The sequence below is a fragment of the Alosa sapidissima genome, chromosome 1 (genome assembly GCF_018492685.1).
Source record: "Alosa sapidissima isolate fAloSap1 chromosome 1, fAloSap1.pri, whole genome shotgun sequence".
NCBI lineage: Eukaryota > Metazoa > Chordata > Actinopteri > Clupeiformes > Clupeidae > Alosa > Alosa sapidissima.
Window position 1 is genome coordinate 45,815,288 of NC_055957.1, and position 26,221 is coordinate 45,841,508.

At 46.0% G+C, this 26,221-nt stretch overlaps 2 protein-coding genes across 2 annotated transcripts; both read left to right on the forward strand.

Moving 5' to 3' along the window:
- Positions 1-568: 568 nt before the first annotated feature.
- On the forward strand, positions 569-1,877 carry LOC121708413 (complement C1q-like protein 2). The gene is made up of 4 exons (XM_042091016.1): positions 569-731; positions 811-858; positions 1,205-1,330; positions 1,469-1,877. The coding sequence occupies exons 1-4, from the start codon at positions 617-619 to the stop codon at positions 1,747-1,749; spliced, it is 570 nt and encodes a 189-aa protein (XP_041946950.1). The 5' UTR covers positions 569-616; the 3' UTR covers positions 1,750-1,877.
- A 19,955-nt stretch (positions 1,878-21,832) lies between these two features.
- Positions 21,833-24,663, forward strand: LOC121707963. Its single transcript, XM_042090955.1, has 3 exons — positions 21,833-22,945; positions 24,036-24,224; positions 24,269-24,663. The coding sequence occupies exons 1-3, from the start codon at positions 22,041-22,043 to the stop codon at positions 24,282-24,284; spliced, it is 1,110 nt and encodes a 369-aa protein (XP_041946889.1). The 5' UTR covers positions 21,833-22,040; the 3' UTR covers positions 24,285-24,663.
- The last annotated feature ends 1,558 nt before the right edge of the window (positions 24,664-26,221 follow it).

A 26,221-nucleotide genomic window follows, 5' to 3' on the forward strand; every position in this document is an offset into this window, starting at 1 on the left:
GTGATGGTGGGGATGAGTGTTGCACTGGGAGGGGGAAGGTGTGGGTTGGGCAGGCAAACAAGCAAGAGTGTGTCTGAGTCAGCAGGGGGTGGTGGACAGACCACTGCCATTGGAGCTGGAGCAGGACAGTCAAGTATAGTATAGTATATATACTCTTTTGTATATATCCTGTATATATCCCGTGAGGGAAATTTGGTCTCTGCATTTATCTCAATCCGTGAATTAGTGAAACACTCAGCACACAATGAACACACAGTGAGGTGAAGCACAGACTAATCCCGGCGCAGTGAGGTGAGCTGCCTGCATCAACAGCGGCGCTCGGGGAGCAGTGAGGGGTTAGGTGCCTTGCTCAAGGGCCTTCAGTCGTTCCTACTGGTCGGGGTTCGAACCGGCAACCCTCTGGTCCAAGTCCAAAGTGCTAACCAGTAGGCCACGGCTGCCCTCAAACCTGTTGTAGAAGTGGTTCAACTGGTTTGCCCTGGCAACTGGCAGCCGGAAAGGGGGCAATCAATATTATTGACTGTCTTGAGGTTAATATTAACCAGCGTTTAGACTTTATAAGGAACACAGAAACACCAAATGTTATTTTACAACTTATAAGAGGTCTGCAAAGAGGATGATTTCTCCAAAGCTGATTGTGTTTTTGGTTTCTGTGTATGTGGCAGAGACACATCCAACCACAGACTCTCACATTAGTGACACTGTTGCGGAGCTGAAGAGCCAAATCGAAGGTAATGTTAATTGGAGAAAAACATAATAGTGGATTATAATGCTTACTTCAGTGTGAATTAATTAAATGTCTTGTTTTAGCCTTACAGAAGGAATTGGAAACTATCAAACAGCATCCGAAGATTGGTGGTGAGAAAAACTATATTAATATACATCATTTTTCCTGCTGAAATTGTCCTTGCTACTTTCTTTCCACCAAACAAAAAAGTATTTTTCTAACAAATCTTTTCTAAACAGCAAATCTTGGTTTGACATTGCCACTCAAAATTGATGTATTTTTTTCTCTGTAACTTTTGTGTCAAATACTGTGCCAGATAATGAGGGGCTTACTTTTGTCTTCCCTTCCATTATTGACTTTTAATAATTATTCCAAATTGTTCTGTAGCCTAATTATTTTGAAGAATTAATAGGTAACAATCATGATGATTTTAATAGTATTTTGTTGCAAATTGTTATTCTTTGTTTCTCGCAATAGTGGCATTCTCCGCCACTCTACAGACTCAGAAATCATATGAATTTATTGGACCTTTCAACGGAGATGTCATACTAAAATATGATAATGTCATTACTAATGTCGGAAGTGCCTACGATCCAAGTACAGGTACAAGTACAATCACTTTAATGTTTTTAGGAAAACTTGATAGACTTGCTGAGGATGGCATGTTAAAGGAATTGAATTTGGGATGATTGTTCATTCTATTCAAAATAGTAACATAAAATATGTTGTTTTTTCTAACAGGCATATTCACAGTGCCGGTGAAAGGGGTCTACTTTTTCACCTTTGTCCTCTTTAATCCGATCGGCCACAACCACGCCAGCGGGGCAAAGTTGATTAAGAACGGGGAAATGGTGGTCTCAGCTACTGATAACCTACCCGGAGCAGACTCAGAAGACACAACATCTAACACTGTCATTCTCGACTTGGAAGTGTCAGACAGGGTGTACATAGAGATGTTTAGTGGCAGGGCTATCTACACAGACGGGAATAGGCGCAACACTTTCAGTGGCCACCTCCTATAAAGTGAAGTGAATGAGAGGTGTGAAATGAAGTGAAACTAGATGTACCGCATATAATAGCAGTACAAAATATGACCAGCGCTCAGTCCTGTACATCCTCTCAGCAAAAATAAACCATGCTTGTCAATTTCTCTCCATCTCTCTTGCAACTTTTGTGTATGCTTGTATGTGCGTGCCTGTGTGTGTTGGTGTGCGTGTGTGTGTTTGTATGAGTGCGTGCGTACCCATGTGTGTGTGTGTCTGCAGGGGCGCCTGCAGGAATTAATGCTATGGTACGCACACCCGACCCATCGCCCCCCCCCCGCAAAAAAAAAAAAAATACGCGTGGTAAATCCGTTTTCCCGGTTTAGCCGTGCATTGGTCAGCAAAAAATTAGCCTATATAGCATAACAACATCCACATGCAATAATACAACAACAACGTCTACTATGACCTATTCATTTGGACAGCCCTAGACCCTAGATAGATACAGCCCTATACAGGCTAAAGTCACCTTGTTTTGTTCTTGACGTCTGGCTTTAAACAGCTGTAATGCTGTCTAACGTTCTGACAAGCACACAAATTGCCTACCTTGTTCTTTTTTTGGTGAGCATACACATTACACACACACAGGGAAATTTTCTCTCGTTGTTGAGCCTGATGGTACGCACAGTGCGTACGGACGTACACCTGCAGGCGCGCCTGTGTGTCTGCATGCGCATGTGTATGCGTGCGTGTACAGTATGTGTGCGTGTGTGACACATGGTGCAAATCCCAAATGAGTGGTTATGGGCTAGGTTGATGCGGGCCATTGAGACTTAAGAAATCACGCAGCAATAAAGCAGCTGGGCCTGACAGACTGTGCCCAAGGCTACTCAAGGCCTGTGCTGCTGAACTGGGGGAGCCACTGAAGCACATCTTCAATTTGAGCCTACGCCTTGGACAAGTTCCAACACTGTGGAAGACATCATGTCTCACCCCTGTCCCTAAGAAGCCACACCCTAGTGAGCTTAATGACTACAGACCTGTCGCTCTTACATCACATGTGATGAAGACAATGGAGCGATTGGTCTTAGGCATGCTCAGACCCCAGGTACGCCATGCACTAGACCCGTTACAGTTTGCTTACCAGGAGAAAGTGGGCGTGGACGATGCCATCACTTATCTTCTACACAGGACACATTCCCACCTGGACAAGGGGAAAAGTGCTGTGAGAATCATGTTCTTTGATTTCTCAAGTGCTTTTAACACCATCCAGCCCCTCAGATTGGGAGACAAGCTCTTGCAGATGGGTGTGGACGCTCACCTGGTAACCTGGATTACAGATTACCTGACCGAGCGACCACAGTTCGTCAGACTGAAGAACTGTCTCTCTGACACTGTGATCTGCAGCACCGGAGCGCCACAGGGAACTGTGCTCTCTCCAGTCCTGTTCACCCTGTACACATCTGACTTCTGCTACAACACCGAGTCATGCCACATGCAGAAGTTTTCTGATGATACTGCAATTGTGGGGTGTATCAGGAACGGGCAGGAGGAGGAGTACAGGGGCCTGGTGGAGGACTTTGTGCAATGGTGCAAACTCAATCATCTTCAACTTAACACTTCAAAGACCAAGGAGATGGTGGTGGATTTTCGCAGGTCTAAGCCCACTCTGCTACCAGTCCACATTGATGGGGTCAATGTGGAGGTGGTTAGCACCTACAAGTATCTGGGTCTCCACCTGGACAATAAACTGGACTGGTCAGCCAACACTGACGCACTCTACAAGAAAGGGCAGAGCAGGCTGTACTTCCTGAGGAGGCTGCGGTCCTTCAATGTGTGCAGGAAGCACAAGGAAGAAGGATGTGGGGCGAATTGACAGGCTGGTAAGGAAAGCTGGCTCTGTAGTTGGAGCTGAACTGGAGTGCATCACTTCACTATCTGACAAAAGGACCCTGAACAAACTGATCAACATCTTGGACAATGAGTGTCACCCACTCCACAGCACTATTGTTAAGCAGAAGAGCCTGATCAGCTGGAGACTTCGCTCACTGCCTTGCACAACTGACAGACTGAGAAAGTCATTTGTCCCCAGGGCCATTGAACTGTTCAATGCCTCACTTAAGGGAAGAGGAGAGATAGACTTCTCTGCATAGTCTGTCTGCCTCTTCACCCCCTCCATGTTTGGTACTGTCTGTCCACTAGCCACTTGTACCACTGTCTTTATGCCTCACTGTTTGCGTGCTATATTAGCACATCAGCACACATGCATGACCCCCGCCCCCCTCCATGCCACAGCCGAACTGTGGCCACACTTATGCATTTTCTTAAATAGTTAAATATATAGATATATAGACTTTACTTTACTTTATTTCTGCATTGTTGCACTGTTGACTTACTCATTTGCACTATCACCATGACCACTATCACCATTGCACTACCACCATGACACTCATTCACACAGAGCACCTTAGAGCACCTTACCATACCTTACTATGCACAGAGAATCACAGGCTCAGTCCCTGCCTCAGTCATTGCAAGCGCCTCTGATTTATTCATGACCACTATGTGGATACTGTTTTTAGAATTGATTTAGATTAAGTATAATTTGTATTTTTGTAATTTAGTATATTTTTATATATTCTTTATCTTCTACTGTCCTTACTGCTTAGTTGTGTTTTTATATTATATACTTTAATTACTCTTTCTGCTGTTAAAGAATGTGTTTGTGTTGTATGTATGCTGCTGCTGAGACCTTGAATTTCCCCTGGGGATCAATAAAGTATCTATCTATCTATCTATCTATCTATCTCTATCTAGACCAACATACCATAAAAAATGTATCATCCTCGGTGCCATGGTTCAGGTAATTATTGATCCCCGCATTAATAGCTACTTCTTAAGAAGTGCATTAAGTCAGTCGGTTGAAGTTCAGCGACAGGAAGAAACCTACAGTTCGCAGGACATCAGCACCCCTGTTGTTGAGGAAAGTTCTAGCACTGAGGCAGAAAGAGAGGCCAGTCAGCCAAGGAGGGAGAAGATTAATGGTCATAGGCCTGGGGTCAGATGGCCAGGTGCAGCAGAATGTAGAATGTGGGAAGATGTTAATAGTGATTTGGTCAGCATCCTAGGTCAGCTCAAAGGGACGGCTGAAAGCAAATTAGAGAAAATGGGAGATATTATTTATAGCTAGGTAAGGAAAGATTTGGGACTATTGAGATAAGGGCAAAACGGCAACATGAGGTAGTCAAATCTAGGCGCCAGCAGGAGATAGATAAACTTATCAAGGAGAGGAGGCATCTTAAGAAGCGGTGGAGAAAAGCTACAGATGATGAGAAGGAAGGTATTGACTGCCTACAGGCAGATGATGAGAAGGAAGGTATTGACTGCCTACAGGCAGATGATGAGAAGGAAGGTATTGACTGCCTACAGGCAAATGGTGAGAAGGAAGGTATTGACTGCCTACAGGCAGATGTGAGGGAGCGGTTGGCAGTGCTAAGAAGAGCTGAAAATATTAGGAAAAATAGGAAGAAGCTCGACTAGCATTCTATAAAGACCCATTTAAATGTGTTAAGTCTTTATTCGTAATGCAGAAGAGTGGTAGTCTTTTGGAACCTAAGCAGAAGCTTGAGGAGTAGGCTATTTAGAGGGAGTGCACAAAGATAAGGAGAGGTTCAGAGAGATGGTATTTCCCGCTGATATCCCACCTATTGGTGAATTAAGTAGCCAATGCGACGATAGTCCACCAAGGTGGAAAGAGGTGCAAGAAGTAATAAAACGTACAAGGGCCTCTTCAGCCCCGGGACCTGATGGAGTGCCCTACCGGTTGTATAAGAGTGCACCAGATGTTTTAAGATTTCTATGGCAATTAATGAAAATAATTTGGAAAAATCATATTCCCAAGGCTTGGTGGAGGGCTGGGGGAATATTTATTCCCAAAGAAAAGGACGCAGTGGAGATGAATCAATTTAGGCCAATTAGTCTACTGAATGTTGAAGGGAAGGTTTTCTTCAGTGTGGTGGCACAGAGACTGACAAGTTACCTTGAAAGAAATAAACTAATTGATACCACGGTGCAAAAAGCTGGAGTTCCTGGCTTCTCCGGGTGTTTAGAGCATACCAGCATGATGTGGCACCAAATTCAGTTAGCAAAGCGTGAGAAGACAGACCTGCACGTTGTGTTCTTGGATTTGGCTAATGCTTTTGGGTCAGTCTCGCATAGTCTGTTGTGGGAGGCCTTTGATTATTTCAGAATCGCAGGTAGCATTAAAAGCCTAGTAAAAGCATACTTTCTGGATATTCAATTATGTTTTACTACAGCTGAGTACACCACAGGGTGGCAACAACTCGAGATAGGAATCATGGCGGGATGTACCATCTCCCCACTTGCTTTTACAATGGCAATGGAGGTCATCATTAGGGCCTCAAAATGGGTAGTGGGTGGGGAGAAGTTGCAGGGAGGGCCACGCCTCCCCCTGATTAGGGCTTTCATGGACGACATGACAACCTTGGCATCAACCGTTTCATGCACCAACAGGTTGCTGGATAAGTTAAATAGCAATCTGCAATGGGCCAGAATGAAGGTGAAGCCAAGCAAGTCTAGGAGTCTCTCAATTGTTAAAGGGAAGGTAATAGATAAGAAGTTTGCTATAAATAAAGAGGTGATTCCCACAGTTCTGGAGAAACCAGTGAAGAGTCTGAGAAGGTGTGATGCAAGCCTTAGTGATAAATCACAGGTTGAAGACTTGAGACAGGTCACTAGGAAAGGTATTGCAAAAATTGACAAGGCAGGGCTGCCAGGTAAGCTCAAGCTGTGGTGTTTGCAGTTTGGTTTATTGCCTCGGCTAATGTAGCCATTGACAGTTTATGAAGTTCCTCTGTCAAAGGTAGAGAGGTTGGAAAAAATGATCAACTCCTTTGTCAGAAAATGGCTCTGAGGCCCATGCTGCTTAAGCAGTGTAGCCTTGTATGGGAAGGGCATTGTAGAGTTGCCAATATCTAGTCTGACAGAGGAATTTAAGTGTGGTCAGGCTAGATTGGAAATTACTCTTACTCAGTCCAAGGACCCAGTGGTGAGGAAAGTTGCACCCACAGTTAATGCAGGGAGGAAGTGGAACCCTGAACAGGCAGTTAAGCAAGCTCAATCAGCATTGAGGCATAGGGATATAATGGGCCATGTGCAGCACGGGCGGGGGGGTCTAGGGGTGGGCGTAAGTAAACCCTTGTGGAGCAAGGCTTCTGCAGGAGAAAAGAGGAAACGCATAGACAGGAGGAGACTGTAAGATGTACTAAGGCAGTGTCGCAGGCAAAACAAGGGCAGTGGGTGAACTGGGAAGGGGTGGAAAAAAGACGGATTAAATGGAAAGATCTATGGGGCATGGAAGATGGTAGGATCAGATTTATGTTAGATGCTACATATGATGTGCTCCCATCTCCCAAGAATTTAAGTCAATGGTTTGGTGAGGATGATAGATGCATACTTTGCTCGTGTGTGGGCAGCCTCCACCACATCCTATCAGGGTGCAAGTCAAGGTAAGTCTCACCCAGGGGCGGTATATGTGGCGTCATAACCAGGTATTGAAATGTGTGCCTTGTACTGGTGTTTCTTAGGTTGAGTGTTCGAATCCCCGTTAGAGCTTTAGGATTTGTCATTTAAGATTCACACCATTGAACAGCACCTGAATGACATCAATCAATCAACATTCACACTCATCAGTTACCAAGAATCAGAATGCCGGGACTCTCTATTACATTTAGGGGAACTTCTTTGTTTACTATTTTTCCTTCATCATTACGTCCATCATATTTATATTTCATCTATTAGTGTTAATCTCTACAAATGTCTAATTGCCCCAGAATTTCAAAAAGTTTTCAGGTGTACTCTTTTAGGGAAGCCCTTCATTTTATTGTCAAATGTATGCTTGGAGTTTTTCTTGTGTGTTTACCAGTACACATTTTCATCATGTGAATGTGACTGGCCAACATGTAGAATTGGCAGTGGCTCAGTGGACTAATGCCTTGTACTGGTGATCCTTAGGTTGAGAGTTCAAATCCCACTTGAAGCATTAGTGTTTGAATGCTGTTGGGTTGTGGAGGTTAGCATACTAGAATAGAATGCTGTTGTGTTGTGGAGGTTAGCACACTATAACATTACAACTACTTGTCAATATGAACTAGTAGTGCAAGGCAAGTATAACTGTATAATTATATAGGCTGTTTATCTATTGACTCCAACACAGAACCCACCCCCCCTTCACCTACCACCACAAATACAATTCAATTATCTGGGAAACACTGCCTTCCATTATCAAACCCTTCATCTTATCCACGACAAATAAATAGTCCTGTAGAATCAAGTATTGTTAGAATACTATTGGGTTGTAGAGATTAGCACAGAGTTGTAGAGATGAGTACTGTTAGAATACTGTTGGGTTGTGGTGGTTAGCATACTACAATAGAGTATTGTTAGAATACTGTTGGTGAAAAGACTCCCTAAGTTTATATATATACTATTAGCCTGCCGAGCCAGACCCACATTAAAATGTAGGGTCTGGGCACTCACCGTTCGCAGTGTTCAGTCCGAGGGGCGGGATAATCAGTTGTCTTTCAAATTCCCTCTGCACGCAATAGGACAGCGGCAGCGCTATGAGTGACATGCGTTTCTCACCAGCGGAGCTAGTTGGCTAGTTCAAACGTTTGCCAACATGAGTTAAGCTTTTATTGTGTCACACTGTTCGCCAGCAGCAACATCCATCTTATTTGTTTTCAAGTATCAGGGAATTCAAGCCAAACCGTTGCAACTCTGCCATCAATCATTATGTTAAGCCCACCTAACGACTCTATACACGATTTCAATGGCCTGATTTAGTTTCGATTTCTGGAGCTCACAAGCCAACAGAGAGTTACTAGACTAGCCCTGGCAGCAAATGTAATTTGCTGCTGCTAGGGGCGCATCTAGATTTCTAGGCTACTGTGGTGATTTTATTAAGGCATCATGCTTGTATGTATTGGTTTATCAGAAATGATTCCATTTATCATAAGAATGTTGTTTGTGCAACTGTTGTGCGACATTTACTGGAAGTCATGGGACTGGACTGTCAGAAACTAAGAGTGAAAGTAAACAGGACAGGGCCTGGGAGAGAAAAAGTACTTACCAGAAGGGCATAAATAGAAGGAGCTAGCAGAAGAGAAGATGCAGGGACTTTCCAGAAAGGGGAAGTGAAACCAAAGTTGGAGTGACACATAGAACCAAACGAAACATACCCTGCCTGGCAACAGCTTACACATAGAACCTGGTCACATGTATTCTGCCTAGCAACACACATTTTTTTATGTTTAAATGAGAAGGGTTTTCCACCAATATCTCAAGTCCAAAAACTGATCTGATTGGTCTGATTGGCTAAAAGGGGCCTGGTGATGTTCCTGATGATAGGAACGCCTCCCAGGCCCCTGAGAGCATAAAAGAAAGAGCTCAGGCACATTCAGATCAGATCTCATCGGGGTAGCAGCTGCGACTCATCACTCTATTGCCTGACGGTCCAGTCCTGACGCTGTTTGGATTGTATTCTCACTGCAAAACGGTGAATAAAGGATCAACGGTCTTCAGCGCTTCTCATCTTGGTGTTCTCCTGCGGGTCTTTGACATCAGAGTGTTAGTTGGATTCGAGGTTCGGGAAGTGGTCAATTTTCCGCGACAGATCTGGAGGTTCTACCGAGATTTGAAAGGATTCAACAAGGGAAGCAGTTCCGTCCCGGGTGAAGCAGACTTCAGCAGTACAGCGTTCCAGGGCCCAAAGGTAAGCGTTTTGCTTATTATTATGGAAGGCTGTACTGTGGGAGTCAGTGGGTAGGCCGGCAAGGGGTGTTTACCTGAATCCTCAAAAGAATAGTGGAGACAAGACGGAGATTGGGTTGTACTGTTGATCTTAAAAAGCGTTTTGTAATTTTGGAAAACCGGTTAAAAGTAGTTTTCAAGGAGAAAACTGAGTCAAATGGCCATGTAATAATTTCCAAGGAGGAAATCAAGTTTTCAAGGAGAAAACTAAAATAGTGTTTTAATTTTCAAGGAGGAAATCTAGTTTTCAAGGAGAAAACTAAAATAGCATTTTGTGTAAAGGGAGCACGGGCTGCCCTAAAATATATGTGTGTTTCAGAGAACAGAAAGGATTAATAGGTAAACTGCAATATTAGCTGTGAATTAAATGTGTAATAAACTGTCCTGAACAAAGGGTGATGAACAAAATATATCTTATCATAATCTACTGTTGTTTCTGTAAAAGCTGAGTGTGCGCCGTTGTGTTTTGCTTTGTTGCCTGGGCGTAGGCCCACAATAGATGCGAGTGAAGTGCACACACACACTTGAGGTAGAGGAGCTCGGCGAGGGAAGGAGGATCGTCACACTGACAGACAGCGGACGTCAAACCCACTTGATTGAAGCTGCCGCAGCGGTATTCATAAGAAAATTGCACGACAACCATAGTCTGAACATAAGAAAATTGTTGCAGTTGTTGGAGGCTTATGCAGATACCCCCCCTGAGTCCCCTGTTAGAGCCGTAGTACCCAAGCTCAGGATTGTGAGAGACGATCAGCCAGGGCCCCAAGGAAGAATCCTCTATCATCTTGAAATTTCTGACGACTCGGGTGAGGGAGAGCCTGACACACACTCCCTAGAAGAGTTCACTCCAAACAGTAGCGTGAGAGAGATAGAGGAAGGCATTAGACAGTGGGATGTTAGTGTCCCACCAGAGACAACCTACAGCAGCATAGGGACCGAGGAAGAGGGACGCCAGGAGTCAGGTCTGTGGGGTCCAGTGAGAGCTCCAACTCCCTATCCAGGTAATACCGTATCCCACCTGCTAATCCGTAGTCCATTCCGTATAGTTAATAGCCCAAGTTACAGCCCAACAAGGCCCCAGTATAGCCCTGAGCCAGAGCTAGAGGAAGAGCAGGGGGGAAGTGGCGGCCCAGCTGAGCCCCAGCCAGTCCAGAACACAGAACAGGAACTAAGAGAGATAGTCGGCCGAGACAGAGGTAGACTGGCCAGTTTCATGAGAGAGTCTTTGGCAGTGTCGGTGTTTTGGAACAAGGAAGGGAACAGTAGGGATAAATATTCAGTTCACATTGACCATTTTGACAAGTACGGAGGAACCCACTCGAGATTAGGCACCTGCATAGCGCCTTTGGCCCTGCAGACAGTGATAGAGCAGGTCGGAAAGTTTGTAGGAGTAAACACAAGGCCAGTAGTTGACCAGCTCTTTGCCCCACCTGAGGGAAGGAAGTGCAAGTTTGAGAGAGATTCCCCAGCTGCAAGAAGAAGGAGGACGAATAGGGATTATAGATAGAAACTAGGAAAAAGTCAAAGGGGAGGTACTGCTGCAAAGCCTCTATAATAACTGCTTAGCTAGATAAAAGGAATAGTAATCTGCTAACTTTGCTTAAATGAAAGCTTTGTACTTACTTCAATAAAATAAAAGAGAAATAAAGCCAATAAATGTACTTTGTTAAAACAAAATAAAAGGTTAAAAGATAATTTCGAGTGAAGAGATATTATTGAAAAGGAAAGTAGGAATTCAAAGTCCCCACTGATGAGATAGCATTGGTAATATAAGGATAATCATAATAATAAAATAAAGTAAGAATCTAGAGAGAACAGACAAGACAACGCCCACCAGTAGTGAATGAACTTAGAAAGTAAGTGGCATACAACTTTCCCTAGACAGCAAGATAATAAGTGGTATATATTTACAAGGAACCGAGAGGGCCTTGTGAGTGGAACATACAGGTGCCACAGTTAAGCGGAGCTGTTAGAGAAAGTTGAATACCTGATAGGGAGAGCTTACCTGTTAGAGTTAGGAACGCCTATGGACACGAGGAGTGACGATAGCGACACATCAGATTAAGCGAAGGCTCAGGAACCCATTAGGTAGGTCCAGAGAAGGGCTTTGAGAGTATATGGAACATCAGCAACAAAACGTGATCTGGACCATAGATATCACTGAATACGGCGAACACGATTGGAAAATAAGCATCCGAGACCGAGAAGATCAGGAACACGTGGGGTACGTGGGACGGTTTCCCTTTGGGTGCAGATTCCCTTTCAGATGCAGGTATCGGGAGGAAATAGACAAGAAGGCAACACTTCCCCTGGAGTCGGAGCTGACCCCCTATACCCTGCCGGAAAAAGAACAGGAGGGACCACAGCCCCAAGCAGCCGGGAGTAAAGAAGAAGGCACATCTGGCGTCTCAGAAATAAAAGAGGCGTGGACAATAAGGATCGCCGAACACGGGGATAGAGGGTGGAGCGTGAGCGCCATAAACGATAAAGGAGAGGTATTTGAAGGAGGAAGAGCTGAACTAAATACTGTCCTTGAAGATTGGGGAGAAGTGAGGGACACTATACTATACACGGTGAGCGACCTTCGACTGGACTGGGAAGAAAAGGACCAGAACAGGTGCCAGAGGGAGAGGGAGAGACAAGACAGGGAGGACTCTCTTAGGTTCTGCAGTGCTGAGGGAGAAATAGCGGAATTTGAAAATAATTACTACAGGTCTATATGGGGTGACGAGGTTTGTGATATTTCCGGAGAACACGACCTCTAAAAATGGCGACCAGAGTAATGACACCCCTGGAGGAAGTAATAAAGAAAAATGCCATCGCTGAAAAGGACATAAAAGGCATCAACCACAAATGGTTCTTAAGGTACAAAGGAGACCACACAGCGTGGCCAAAAGAGGGGTCACTCAACCCGACAATAATTGCCCAAATGAGGGAGAAAATCATGAATTACAAAGGCTATGACAAAAGCACGCGGAGGCAGGAGAAAAGAGAGAAGGAATTGAACACTCTGGAGGCCTTCGCTAAAATATCTGAGAGAAAGAAAAGGCAAAGGGCTGACCAGAATGACACGCCACCCACAACGCCCATTACAGAAAAGTGCCCCCAATCACAGCCCGCAAGAAGAGAACTGGATACCCTGACCCAAATATCGGAGCCAGGAGCTCCACCCATGGAGGAGCTACGTCCTCCCCCATACAGGGAAAAGGATAAACTGTACCCGGAAATGCCACGAGGGGAAGACAACGTGCGGGAAATAATCCGACGCTTGGAAGAAAGAGACCCACGGGCCCTGGCAATACAAGCACCAGTGTATGGACCACAGGCCCCAACAGTGCACCTGGCAGTGCAAGCCCCACTAGTGGTGAAAGGAATCACACTGGAAGGAACCTGCGCGGAGGTGCTGAAAGAAATAAAGAGAATCAGATGGGAACAGGCCAATCCCCAGCCGAGACCTTCAACACCTCAGCCGGCATCTGCACGATCATCGCCACCATCATCCCCCACCAAGACGACGCTCCCAGAATACCTTCTGGGAAATGCAGAGCCAGATGAAGAAAAAGGATGAACCGGAGGGGAAGATGCTGTAAGAAAATCGGAAGAGGAGGTGGTGAGTGATTTCCAAGTAAGCACAGAAGGACATTGGGAAACGAGTGGCCCCCCTATAACCAGCCCCCAAAAGTCCTATTGGGGGAGCCAGGAGACGGGTGCGGGTGACCCGAGAGCCAAAGGAAACGAGCCCCAACACCTCCCAGGCCCAAGAAGAGAGCAGGCCCCCGAGGGGGAAGAAAGGAAACAGGGACAGTGGTATATGAACCTGTGGCACCACCTGGAGGCAGTCATGGAGGAATGGATGAGGGCCACAGGGGAAAAGGAGAAGGAGGTCCTAGGAAAAGAGGCTCTGAAAGCCCTGACCTGGGTGAGATCACAGATGGACGAGGAGCCCGTGACGAAGGGGTGCGGGGAGCTATGGCAAAAGCTCGAGAAATACATCCAGGAATGCAGGGAAGAAGTGGAAAAAGCCACTAGGCAAGCAGAGGATAGGTATCGAAACAGAAGAAGATAGGAACAAGAGATTGAAAAATGGTATGAGAGAAAATTGATGAGAATGGAAGAAGGCCTGAAAAAATTGAAGGCCGCCAGAAAAATTGGATCAGAAGAGGGACGGCTGGCACAAAAGATTATGGAGGAAATAGAAGAGGCGGAGAAATGGGGAGACAAGGGGGCAAGTCCAGGGAGCACGCCGGAACATGTCAAGTACAAAGGGGCCTGCAGGAAATGCAGCGAGAGCCTGAGAAGGGAAATGACGGAAGTCCTGAAAAGAATGAAGACCATGGCAGAGCAGGAAGGAAGACTCAGAGAGGAAGAAATAAAGAGGAGCAAGGAACTGAGAAAAAAACAGGAGAGTAGGAAAGGGGAGGAAAGCCGTCAAGAACTCAGACGAGAGTCCCTCGATAAACAGGATCAAAGAGACAAGAATAAAAGGACCCGCCGGCTAACCCTCAAACTGACCTGCGGTCCAGACGCGGCGCCAGAAGAGGAGGAAGACACGAACGGGGTAGACAGCCAGGTTGGCTCAGAAGAGGACTATGAGTCGGCGGAAGGCGAGGGAGAAGAACTGGGTGTCTTGGAACAGCTCCTCGCAGAACAAATCCAGAGAGAGCTGCCACAGGTCTTGGAAGAAATGGACCCCTCAGTGTGTCTCGGCTGCGGAGAGACGTTCAAAGGGAAACGGGGTGTGAAGACCCACCAACGACAAGTAGCGGCGTGTAAAGAACAGGCCGGAATACTCCCAGTGATGATCCCACCCAGTGTGCTTACCACAGGACTGTTTGGAATCAGCAGAGTAAAGAAAGGAGTGGAGAAAGGCCTGGACGAGATCAGAAAGGGAGTGCGAAAGGGACTCAACGAGATTGAAGGAGGAGTCAAGAAAGGCCTGAAGGAGAACAAGAAGGAGCTGGAAAAACTGGAAAAGGAAGGGAAAAAAGAAAGAGAGAAAGCACGAAAAGAAAAGGAAAGGAAGGAAGCCATCCTAGAAGAATCGGATGAGGAAGAAGCGGTTGTGATGGCACCATTGATAACAAAAAACCAAACGGCCCACTACCAGCCGTGGACCCACTCAGACGTGAATGGCCTCATCTCACGACTTCCTGTCCTACATGAAGGTGCGGGCCGATGGATAAGTCGGCTAGAATCGGAGACTCAAGGCCGGAACCTAGCCATGGGAGATATAAAGTATCTACTCGGCCTGATATTGGGAAAGGCTGACACAGAGGCTGTGCTGGAGAGAGAGAACCTAGGACGACTGATGAATGCCAACAGGGATGCCCTGTGTTTCGACAGTGTCCGAAATGACATATGGAAAGCCTTAAGGGCAGCATACCCCAACCAGTACAGCCCCTCAGCCGTCTGGATAGAGAAACTCAAAGACAGTGATAATCCCGCAGCCTTCGTGGAAAAGGCAGCGCAGGAATGGACGATAAGGATGGAACAAAGGCCAGAAGACTCAGGACCCCTCACTATGCAGTTCAGGAGAGCGGTCATGGATGCACTGCCAAGAGAAGTAAGGACACAGTTGGAAAATGACTGGCGCCTGGCAGCAATGCCTAAAGAGGAATTCAGACTAGCAGTGGTGCACCATGTAACTCTGTACACACAAGGAAGAGACAAGGAGGAGCAGCAAGAGAAGGAGGCTATAAGGAAGCTGACCCATGTACAGCTCCAGGAGGCAAAAGGGGCAAAGAAGGCAGCCACCCAAGCTCCAGTGATGCCCACTACAGCCCCTGCCCCCCAGTCACAACAACCGGTGATGCAACAACCTATGGTGCAACAGCCAGTGATGATGCAGCCACAACCTGTGCAGCCCATGATGCAGACATGACAACAAGCGCCGTATGGACCCCCACAACAACAGCAGCAGAGACAACAATGGCACCAGCCAAGAGGTAGAGGAGGATTCCGTCCAGGAAGAGGAGGACAAGGCAGAGGAGGCTACGGAAGAGGACAATACCAGGGCCAGCAGAATCAAGGAAACAGCATTCAATGTTGGATGTGCGGAGGAACGGGACACATCTCCAGGGATTGCCCGACAAAAGCCAGAGGCCAGAACAACCAAGGAGGACAGGCAAATCAAGGACAAATGCAAGGGGGAAATTATGCTCCCCAACAAGGGAGAGCCCCACAACTCTCTACGGGGAAACTGGAATTGACGAGGCCCAGAAAACCCAGGGGAGGGTCAGTTCCCCGCCCTGACAAGGGGGGCTGACGCAGAACCAATGCTGCAGGTTCTAATTGAGGGCATGGAAGTCAAATGTTTAGTAGAGACAGGGGCAACGTATACTTGTCTTCACCCAAAAGATGCCCAACACCTCCCCAGGTCTTCAGGAAAATGTATGAAGACGGTGGGTTTTTCGGGAAAAACGCAGCTAATTCCAATGACAGCCCCAGTGTCAATCCAAATAGAAGACAAGGAAATCAGGATACCAGTCTTAATAGCAGAACACACGCCCGTCAACCTATTGGGACGGGATGCGCTATGCAACCTAAGACTCCAAATTGAGTGCTCCCCAACAGGAGTACAGATAACAGGACTAGCAACCCAAATGGCCCTAAGAATAGGTGCCCCATCTCAAACTGAAACTCATCAGGTCTACTGGATTGGACAATTGGAACCGAACGTGGAGTGTGTGGTCTACAACGAGCATGTTCTTCAAATAAGCAGCCTTCATGCCCGGTTAAGGACTCCGAGATGCCCTTTTCACTGTACGATAAAATTCGACCAAACGCCAAACAAAGAGAAAGAGGAGAAATGGAATAAGGAAATGAGCAAGTGGGGACGCATCCCACTTGACATATGCGCACTAGTAGTGGCCAGAGAAGGAGTGGCCGCCGAAGTGAAATTTGTGGAAGGATGGGACTTAGGTGTGATCTTCAACATGCCTGGAACGATGCCACACATCACCCTAAGAGAGGCCAGAGGTCACAGAGCAAGAGAAATGGGCCTAGTGATGCTCGAGGCCAAGTGCATCAAATGGAAAGACACAGGGAATGACCGACTCCAAACGGCCATAAGCTGTGAAGGAGAACCAATGTTCAGGATAAAGTTGGACAACCCGGTCACCGTGTGGGGAGTCCCACAAGTGATCGAGATCATGGATACAGAACCACAGGAGAAGGAGGAGATACCCTATGCTAAAGAATGTCCATATGGGAATCAATTCTGTCTCTATCGTTTGTTCCCAGGAGCGGAGCGACGAGACATGTGCCGTTCAGCAAAGAAGACGCGGAATGGAGCACGTACATGCGACATCTGTCATGGTGCCTCAAGAAGATGACAACACAACCAGCAACACATCCCCCGGAAGGGCATCAGGGCAGACAAGTGGCCTCGGAAGAGGTCTATGGTATACCCTACGTTAAGGGGTGCCCCTATGGCAACCCATACTGCATGCATGGCCTATTGGGAGGGATAGGATATCGGTGCTGGGATAAGAAGAACCATGTGCCCCTCAACAAATCTGACCCGGATTGGGAAGAATACAAGAGGTACCACATAAACAGCGAGACAGACGAGAAGACAGGGAGGCCGGGACCGGCCCCCTGGAGAATGATGATGCTGCAAGAAGCGACAGAAACAGACGCCGAACGAACAGAGAGGATATTGAGACAAGTACCACCTGTGGTATGGTCACAAGGAGATGGTGACATAGGACTGGTCAAGTCAGCGAGCCCTGTGGAGTTTAGACTGAAACCAGGAGCGACGCTGCCTTTCCAACCACAGTACCCAATTTCAGCAGAAGCAGCTGAAGGGATAAGAGGGACAATTGAAGATCTCCTGGGAGCAGGAGTCTTAGAGGAGGTCCCAAGCGCGAGGTACAACACACCTATATTTCCCGTACTGAAGGCAGACGAAGTGCGATGGAGAATGGTCCAGGACCTCAGACCCGTTAATGAACGCATTGAGGACTATCCAGCGGACGTCCCACATGCTAACGTGCTGATGACCAACATCCCGGGAAGCGCAACGACGTTCTCCGCCATTGATCTGGTTCAAGCATTTTTTACAATACGAGTGGCCCCTGCAAGCAGGGAATTCTTTGCATTCAAATATCAAGGCAAGACGTTCCAGTACACAAGGCTCCCACAAGGGTTCAAATACTCACCGCACATTTTTAACCAGGCGCTCAAGGAGGACCTAAAACACATCGTGTGCCAGAGCACGATTGTGCAGTACATTGACGATGTCTTGGTGTGCTCACCGGATAGGGAAACGTGTGAGAAGGATACTGTAACATCCCCAATTTAAGTTTAATTTTAAAAGGAAAAACCTTAATGCACTTTGTAATGTCATTACTATTATTATTATTGCATTTTATGTTGCATATGCTGCCCTGTTTTCATTGTCGTCTTGAGGGACTTTTATTTTGAATGAACGACACTAGTAAGTTTCTACCGCGAGGTAAACTAGAGAAAAACCATACTGTATAAGTGAACTACACAGGCAATTAGCACCCTCCGATGAGGAATAAGTTCTTAAGGTGGTTGGTTTGTTGTGGATGAGTTTAGAGACTTCAATAAAGACAAAGACCATCAGTTCAAGACTTCTGACTATAATTCGGTGGGGATGCTACAGTAAGAACTTAACCTACACCTGCTACATTACGCTGGCTAAAAAGGCTAATCTACGGACGGCACGGTAGCCTCAAGGACAGTGAGTTGCAGCACGTTGTGTGATTGTCAACGGAGACGGTAAGGATTTACTACAAGCAAAATGGAAGAAATTAAGGAACAGATAAATAAGCTTTACACGGAAATACAAGAAAGTAGAAGTCTACTAAACCAAGGGGATTGTGAAAGCATGTCAAGGCAGGAATTAAAAGAACAGATTGAAAGTAAGGAAAGTCAATTAGCTGACCTTCAACATGAATTGGAAGAGGATGATGATGCTAAGGGGCTAACATTACCACGTCGTTCAGAACGCACTCCCGTGCCTACAGAGAAAATGATTGAATATCAAAAGGAAGAGTTAAGTAAAAAAGAAACACGACTGATTAGCCTGTATGAACAATGGAAAATTCAAATCAGAGCATCGAAAGAAAATTTAAAGAAAGTCAGAACAGAAACAGAATTGGCTACTATGGCAGACACCATTGAAAAAGAAATGAGTGAAATCATGAAACTTTATGAAGAAATAAGAGAGCGGGGTATTCCTTCTACTGAACTTCGACGCAAAATTGATGCATGTGAGGCTGTAACTAAAGACATTGTGAAAATAATCTTGGAACGCATATCAGAGGTAAATGGTGAATTCCATGAAGAGAATGAAAGGTGCCGTCTTCGTCAGCTACTAGAGCATGACTACGCTCACTCCATATATGGTACTAACTCTGTGTCAGGAGCTAGTCAGCACTCTCAGGCCATGAGCATAGCTGCTAAAAGAGCTGAAGCAGCTGCAGAGCTCGCTGCAAAGGAAGCTGAATACAAAGCAATGCAAGAAGAAAGAAAGCTAAAGGAAAGAATAAGAATGATGGAGGAACAACATAGAAAGGAGCTAGACATACAGCAGTCTGAATTAGAACGTTTACAAGCAGAAAAGGACATGAAGGCTGTTCGTGCTAGACTGGAGACCTATGACAGAGAAATCAAACAAGAAAATGTTAGTCAGCCCATACAACAGCACAACAGACAGTTAATTTTCAATGCACCTGCAGATCACCAAAATTCTCGCATTAATATGTCACTGCCCCCTACTGATGTTTCCTATCTAGCTCAAGCAATCCAAGAGAGCATAGCCACAAATAGACTCCCAATTCCAATGCCAACAGTGTTTAGTGGTGATCCAATCCACTACATTGAATGGAGAGCCTCATTCAAGTCTCTTATTGACCAAAAGAGTATCTCTGCTGCTGATAAACTTTATTACTTAAAGAAATATGTCAGTGGCCCTGCTCATAAATGCCTTGAAGGCACGTTTTACAGAAGCGATGATGAGGCATATAGAGATGCATGGAATAGGCTCAACCAACGCTACGGGCAGCCATTTGTCATCCAACGAGCTTTCCGAGACAAGCTGTCTAATTGGCCGAAAATACAGCCTAAAGATGCAGAAGGATTAAGAACATTCTCTGATTTCTTGAATGCCTGTTTACAAGCCATGCCCCATGTGAGAGGCCTAGAAATATTAAATGACTGTGACGAAAACCAAAAGCTGATTCATAAAGTCCCAGATTGGTTGGCATCCCGTTGGAATCGTCAGGTCACTATAGCCCTCATGCACGGATACGAGTTTCCCACTTTCAAGGATTTTACTGACTTTGTGTCTCTAGAAGCAGAGATAGCATGCAATCCAGTCACTTCCTTACATGCTCTTCACTCATCCAAATCATCTTATGATAAAAGAAGTACAAAGGAATCAAAGGGAAACAAAGCCGATGAGCATCCACACTGGCATACACAATGATAACTTACTATCAAGAAATGAAAAATCGAGACCCCCATGCACGTGGTGCAACAACGACAAGCATCAACTACCCAAGTGCCCAGAGTTCATGGTAAAGCCCCTAAATGATCGACGGAAATATGTAAGAGAAAACAAGCTATGCTATGGGTGTCTGAAACCGGGTCACAACGCCAAAGAATGTCGTCACCGACACACCTGTGATGTATGCAAGGCAAGGCACCCAACCTGTCTCCATGATGAAAATTACAGAGGGCGTGAAGGTAGAGTAGGTCCAGCATCCTTTGTGAACATCGCTTCTAGCACTCCTGATAAAACCAAGACAGCCACGGCACTCAACGTCACCAGAGGTGGTCAGTCATGCAGCTCAACCATGATCGTTCCTGTGTGGGTGTCATTGGCCACAGATCCATCAAAAGAGCAACTTGTTTATGCATTATTAGACACTCAAAGTGATAGCACATTCATTGATAAGGACGTGAGCAAGGAATTACAAGCAAATACCCAACCTGTGAAGCTGAAGCTTACCACTATGATTGGAGAGAACATGATCATGAAATGTGAAAGGATATCTGGACTCAGAGTGAGAGGCTACAATTCATGCATCCACATCAACCTTCCTCCTGCATATACAAAGGACGGTATTCCTGGAAATCGTGAGCATATACCCACTCATGAAACCACAAAGGGATGGCCTAACTTAACATCAATTGCCGATAAGGTGCCACACCTCCTTACCTGTGATGTTGGGCTCTTAATTGGGTACAACTGTCCTAGAGCATTAACACCCAGACAGGTATTAGCAGGTAAAGACAATGAGCCCTACGCCATCCTGACAGATTTAGGATGGAGTGTGGTAGGCTGCACAACACCGAGCTTAGATGGAACAGCCACCAGTCTGTGTCACAAAGTCTCTGTGAAAGAACTCCCTCCAGTAACACCAATGGATGTGATCAGTGTTCTGGAGTCAGACTTTAAGGACATCAAAGGAGTGGACAAAACAGTCTTGCAAGAAGATCTTATTTTCCTGAGCAAACTAAAGGAAGGCATAAGGCAAAAGGATCAGGGACATTATGAGATGCCTTTACCTTTTAAGCAACGGCCACACTTACCTGATAACAAAAAACTTGCAGAAATAAGACTCAGCCATTTACAACGTAAGTTTCACAGAGATGAGAAATATAAGAAGGACTACACAACATATATGAAGGAAATCATCGAGAGAAGTGATGTGGAAGAAGTGCGAGAAGATGGAATACCAGGTGAGCGATGGTACATTCCTCATCATGGCATATACCACCCTAAAAAGCCAGACAAACTGCGTGTTGTATTCGACTGTTCTGCAAAGAGTGGCGGCACTAGCCTTAATGAACATCTTCTCCCAGGGCCGGACATGATAAACAACCTTACCGGTGTCCTCCTGCGGTTCAGACGGCATCCTATAGCTCTCATGTGTGATATAGAGAAAATGTTTCATCAGTTTCACGTGCCAGAGCAAGATCGCAATTACTTACGCTTCCTGTGGTGGAGAGATGGAGACACAAGTAAACAACCACAGGATTACAGGATGAAGGTCCATCTTTTCGGTGCAGTGTCATCACCTGGCTGCGCGAATTATGGACTGAAGTATCTTGCAAATGAAAACAGAGTCTCACATCCAATAGGATCGCAATTTGTAGCAAGAGACTTCTATGTGGACGACGGAGTCACAAGCACAGACACAGTGGAAAAGGCCATTCAGTTGGCACAAGAGGCAAGGGAAATATGCGCCAAAGGAGGTCTCCGTCTCCACAAATTCGTCTCAAACAACTACGCAGTCCTACAGAGTATACCAGCATCAGAGCAGGCAACAGACGCCAAGACAAAGGATCTGACATTCTCTGACACACCACTGGAGCGAGCTCTAGGCATACATTGGAGCATAGAAAAGGACAGCTTCAGATTCAACAACACTTTGGCAAAGCAACCAGGAACACGCAGAGGTATATTAGCTACTGTTGCCTCCATATTCGACCCTCTTGGCTTCCTTGCGCCATATGTCCTGATGGGGAAGAAGATCTTGCAAGAAATGTGTCGTCAAGGTGTCGGCTGGGATGACCCCCTGCCAGAACTGCTGAAGCCACGGTGGGAGAGCTGGCGACATGATTTTGCCAACCTAGAAAAAATAGAGATAGATCGATGTTACTTACCTGTCAATTTTGGAGTAGTTATGGAAACAGAATTACACCACTTTTCGGATGCCAGCACCAGTGGATATGGGCAGTGCTCTTATCTGAGAGTCAAGAACCTGAGAGGAGAAATTCAATGCTCTCTAGTGATAGGAAAAGCCCGTGTTTCTCCCACAAAGTTAACGACAATACCACGACTGGAATTAACAGCAGCTGTAGTTTCAGTTACGGTCAGCAACATGCTCAGAGAGGAGCTAAGTTACACTGATGTGAAAGAACACTTCTGGACAGACTCCAAGGTAGTGTTGAGCTACATAAATAATGACTCAAGACGCTTTCATACCTTTGTTGCTAACAGGGTCCAGAAGATCCGTAACAGCACAACCCCTCAGCAATGGCATTATGTACCAACGGATAAAAATCCAGCAGATGGTGCATCCCGGGGAAGAACAGTAAATGAGCTACTCAGATCCAACTGGTTCACTGGTCCCATGTTCCTCTGGGAAAGTGAAATATCCACATCAGAAGATGAAGTACCCGACCTAGCTGTAGGAGATCCAGAGATCAGAAAAGCTCAAGCACTGCAGACGTCTGCACTACAGACATCAGAACCAATCAGCATTGCAGACCGTCAATATAAGTTCTCAGAATGGTCCCGAGCCGTCAAAGCTGTGGCCCGCCTTGTGCGACGGGCTAGGAAAATCAAGTCAAATGCTCCCTCCACCGTGAGTGAGCAGAAAAGTGCTGAATGTGTCATAATCAGAGATGTGCAAAATCAAGCATATGTGTCATATGGTGGAGACTAGGAACCATAGGTAGGGAAGTAGTTGAGTGACGGACTAGCTGGCGCTCATGTAAACAAATCAGCTGTAGCTTATCAGCTGATGACTGATTACTAATTGCACTGAGTTATGGGATTACACTTGATTGGTAGGAAGGGGGCGAGAGGTATGTTGATAAGCCAGGGTGAAGATGCCTGTGGAGAGTTGGTGCCTTGTCTCTGGCTTGTCTTTGTGTGTTGCAGTGTTGGAGTGGTGGATCGCTAAAGGACCGGCGGACGGCCTATGTCGCCAGCTAAACAAGCAGTTTAAACGCAGAACGGCATCTGGTGGAGCCCGGAGAAGGGGAGCAGACTGCGTGATCTGGACCGCCACTGGCCACGACGACGCTGGGGAGAACATTGGAATAACGCTCAATGACGACAGACAGGCTGCCGGACCAGTGATCAGTGTGGAATTACACCTCCCTTACGCAACTGCCTTGGGGGGAGAGAAGTTTGGAGCTTTCCCCCCATGTTGAGCTAAGTGGCCTTTCCCTTCCGTTTAGCGTTATTCGTAGTTTGAGTGCGGGTTTGCTTGTGCAGGATTGGGGGGGTAGTGTAACGTAGTGAGCAGAGCATTGGCGCTGACGTGGGTAGCGGGTGGAGTACAACTAGCGGGGGCTCCTTAATATATATTTATTTGGGTATGGGGATCTATTGTATTAAAGGGTTGTGAGCCTCTCAAATTCCTGTAGTGCCACCCGGTGTTCGTGTGGAGGGTTAAACTTCTCCAAGTGCTGTATGACAGGTGTGTGTGTGTGTGTTTGTCAGGTGTTCCAGCTTAGGCCTCCGGTAGAAAGGAACGGACTGGACTCTCTTCACGGTCGACAGTGGATTAGGAGAGTGGAGGGCCAAAGAATTGACATTGGACTTTTTTTAATTATATTATCTATGAATATCAATGAACAGTAAAATAAAGACTTGTATTTTTGTACCTATTTCTCTGAGTCTGTGTGTGGGTGCAGGGGAGTGCTTCATTACAGCCAAAATTTAAGGATAAACTAATTGTTGGAAACTAAGTGCACATAACCACGACTACTGAACCTGTGACATATGAAAAGGAGATCAAACAGTTAAAGACGGGAAATCAATTAACAAAAAACAACAAACTGTACCATCTTGACATGTTTATAGACACGGACAACATCCTGAAGGTGGGAAGAAGACTACACCATTCATCCCTTACAGACTCACTTAAGCACCCCATTGTCATTCCCAAAGAGCATCATGTGACCAAGTTGATCATAGCACACAACCATGAAAAGACCAAGCACCAGGGCAAAGGCTTTACTGCAAATGAAATCAGATCCAATGGATATTGGATCCCCGGTATGAGCCGAGCAGTTTCTTCATTCATTCGCCAGTGTGTAATCTGTCGCAAACTCAGGAGACCTCCAGAGGGCCAAAGGATGAGTGACTTACCTACAGAACGCATAGAGCCCTCCCCTCCATTCACTTATTGTGGTATGGACTGCTTTGGTCCCTTCATCACTACAGAGGGAAGGAAACAGCATAAACGATATGGCCTGCTACTTACCTGCTTTTGTTCACGGGCCATCCATCTAGAGATGCTGGAGGATATGTCCACCGATGCCTTCATAAACAGCTTACGATGCTTCATTGCTATCAGAGGTGCTGTCCGTCAAATCCAGTGTGATCAAGGCACAAATTTTGTTGCCGCCAAGAATGAATTTAAGGTAGCTCTGCAAGAGCTTGATACTAACAGACTAAGTTCATTCCTGTCACACAGGCAGTGTGACTTCGTCATGAACGCGCCCCACTCCAGCCACGCAGGTGGTGTCTGGGAGCGCCAGATCAAAACGGTCAGGAGCGTCCTGAACTCCACACTGTCACTTTCTCACAACAGACTCAATGACTCTTCACTAAGAACTCTACTGTATGAAGCCATGGCCATAGTTAACAGTAGACCCCTCACTGTGGATAATTTACTTAGTCCCGACAGCCTGGAACCCCTCACCCCCAATCATCTCATCCAAATGAAGTCCAGCCCAGCCCTGCCTCCGCCTGGTATGTTCCCCAGAGAAGACCTGTACGGAGCAAAGAGATGGCGACGGGTGCAATATCTCGCGGAGCAGTTTTGGTGCCGCTGGAAAAGAGAGTATCTACACAGCATAATGGCAAGACAGAAATGGCACTCGCCAAGGAGAAATCTACAAGTGGGTGATGTTGTTATGGACATTGATGAAATGTCACCTAGATGTGAGTGGAGACTTGCAAGAGTCATAGAAACTGTCAAGGGTAAGGATGGACTTATAAGAAGAGCAAAAATCTCAGTAGGAGATAAGAGACTGAACAAAAAGGGTGAGCGCACCTACAAACTTTCCATACTGGAGCGTCCAGTGCAGAAGTTAGTTTTGTTGTTAGAGGCTTCTTAAGCCCTTGAGTTTAGTGTAATACTGTCATTCCTTCTGTGAAATTATTCATTGTTCATGTTGTTTAATGAAACATTCATAATTTGGTGGGAGTGTAACATCCCCAATTTAAGTTTAATTTTAAAAGGAAAAACCTTAATGCACTTTGTAATTTCATTACTATTATTATTATTGCATTTTATGTTGCATATGCTGCCCTGTTTTCATTGTCGTCTTGAGGGACTTTTATTTTGAATGAACGACACTAGTAAGTTTCTACCGCGAGGTAAACTAGAGAAAAACCATACTGTATAAGTGAACTACACAGGCAATTAGCACCCTCCGATGAGGAATAAGTTCTTAAGGTGGTTGGTTTGTTGTGGATGAGTTTAGAGACTTCAATAAAGACAAAGACCATCAGTTCAAGACTTCTGACTATAATTCGGTGGGGATGCTACAGATACAGTCCACATGCTGACTGTTCTGGCCGAAGGGGGGTGCAAGGCGTCAAGGAAGAAGCTACAATTTGCACAGCCCCAGGTGATCTACTTAGGTCGCCGAATCTCGCATGGGCACAAGGGCATTGCCCCAGAACACATTGAGGCAATCACCAAGGCTCCAAAGCCAAACACGGTGAAGCAGATGATGTCCTTCATTGGACTCATAGGTTTCAGCAGCGACTGGGTGGAGTGCTATGAGCAGAAGATAGCCCCACTACGAGCCATGATTGTGCAGGCTGGGACCAGCCACCTGAAAAACCGTCTCACATGGACAATGGACGGAAATGAGGCGTTTGAACGCATCAAAGGAGAATTGCAGCAAGCACCTGCACTTGCACTGCCGGACTACGGAAGACCATTCTATC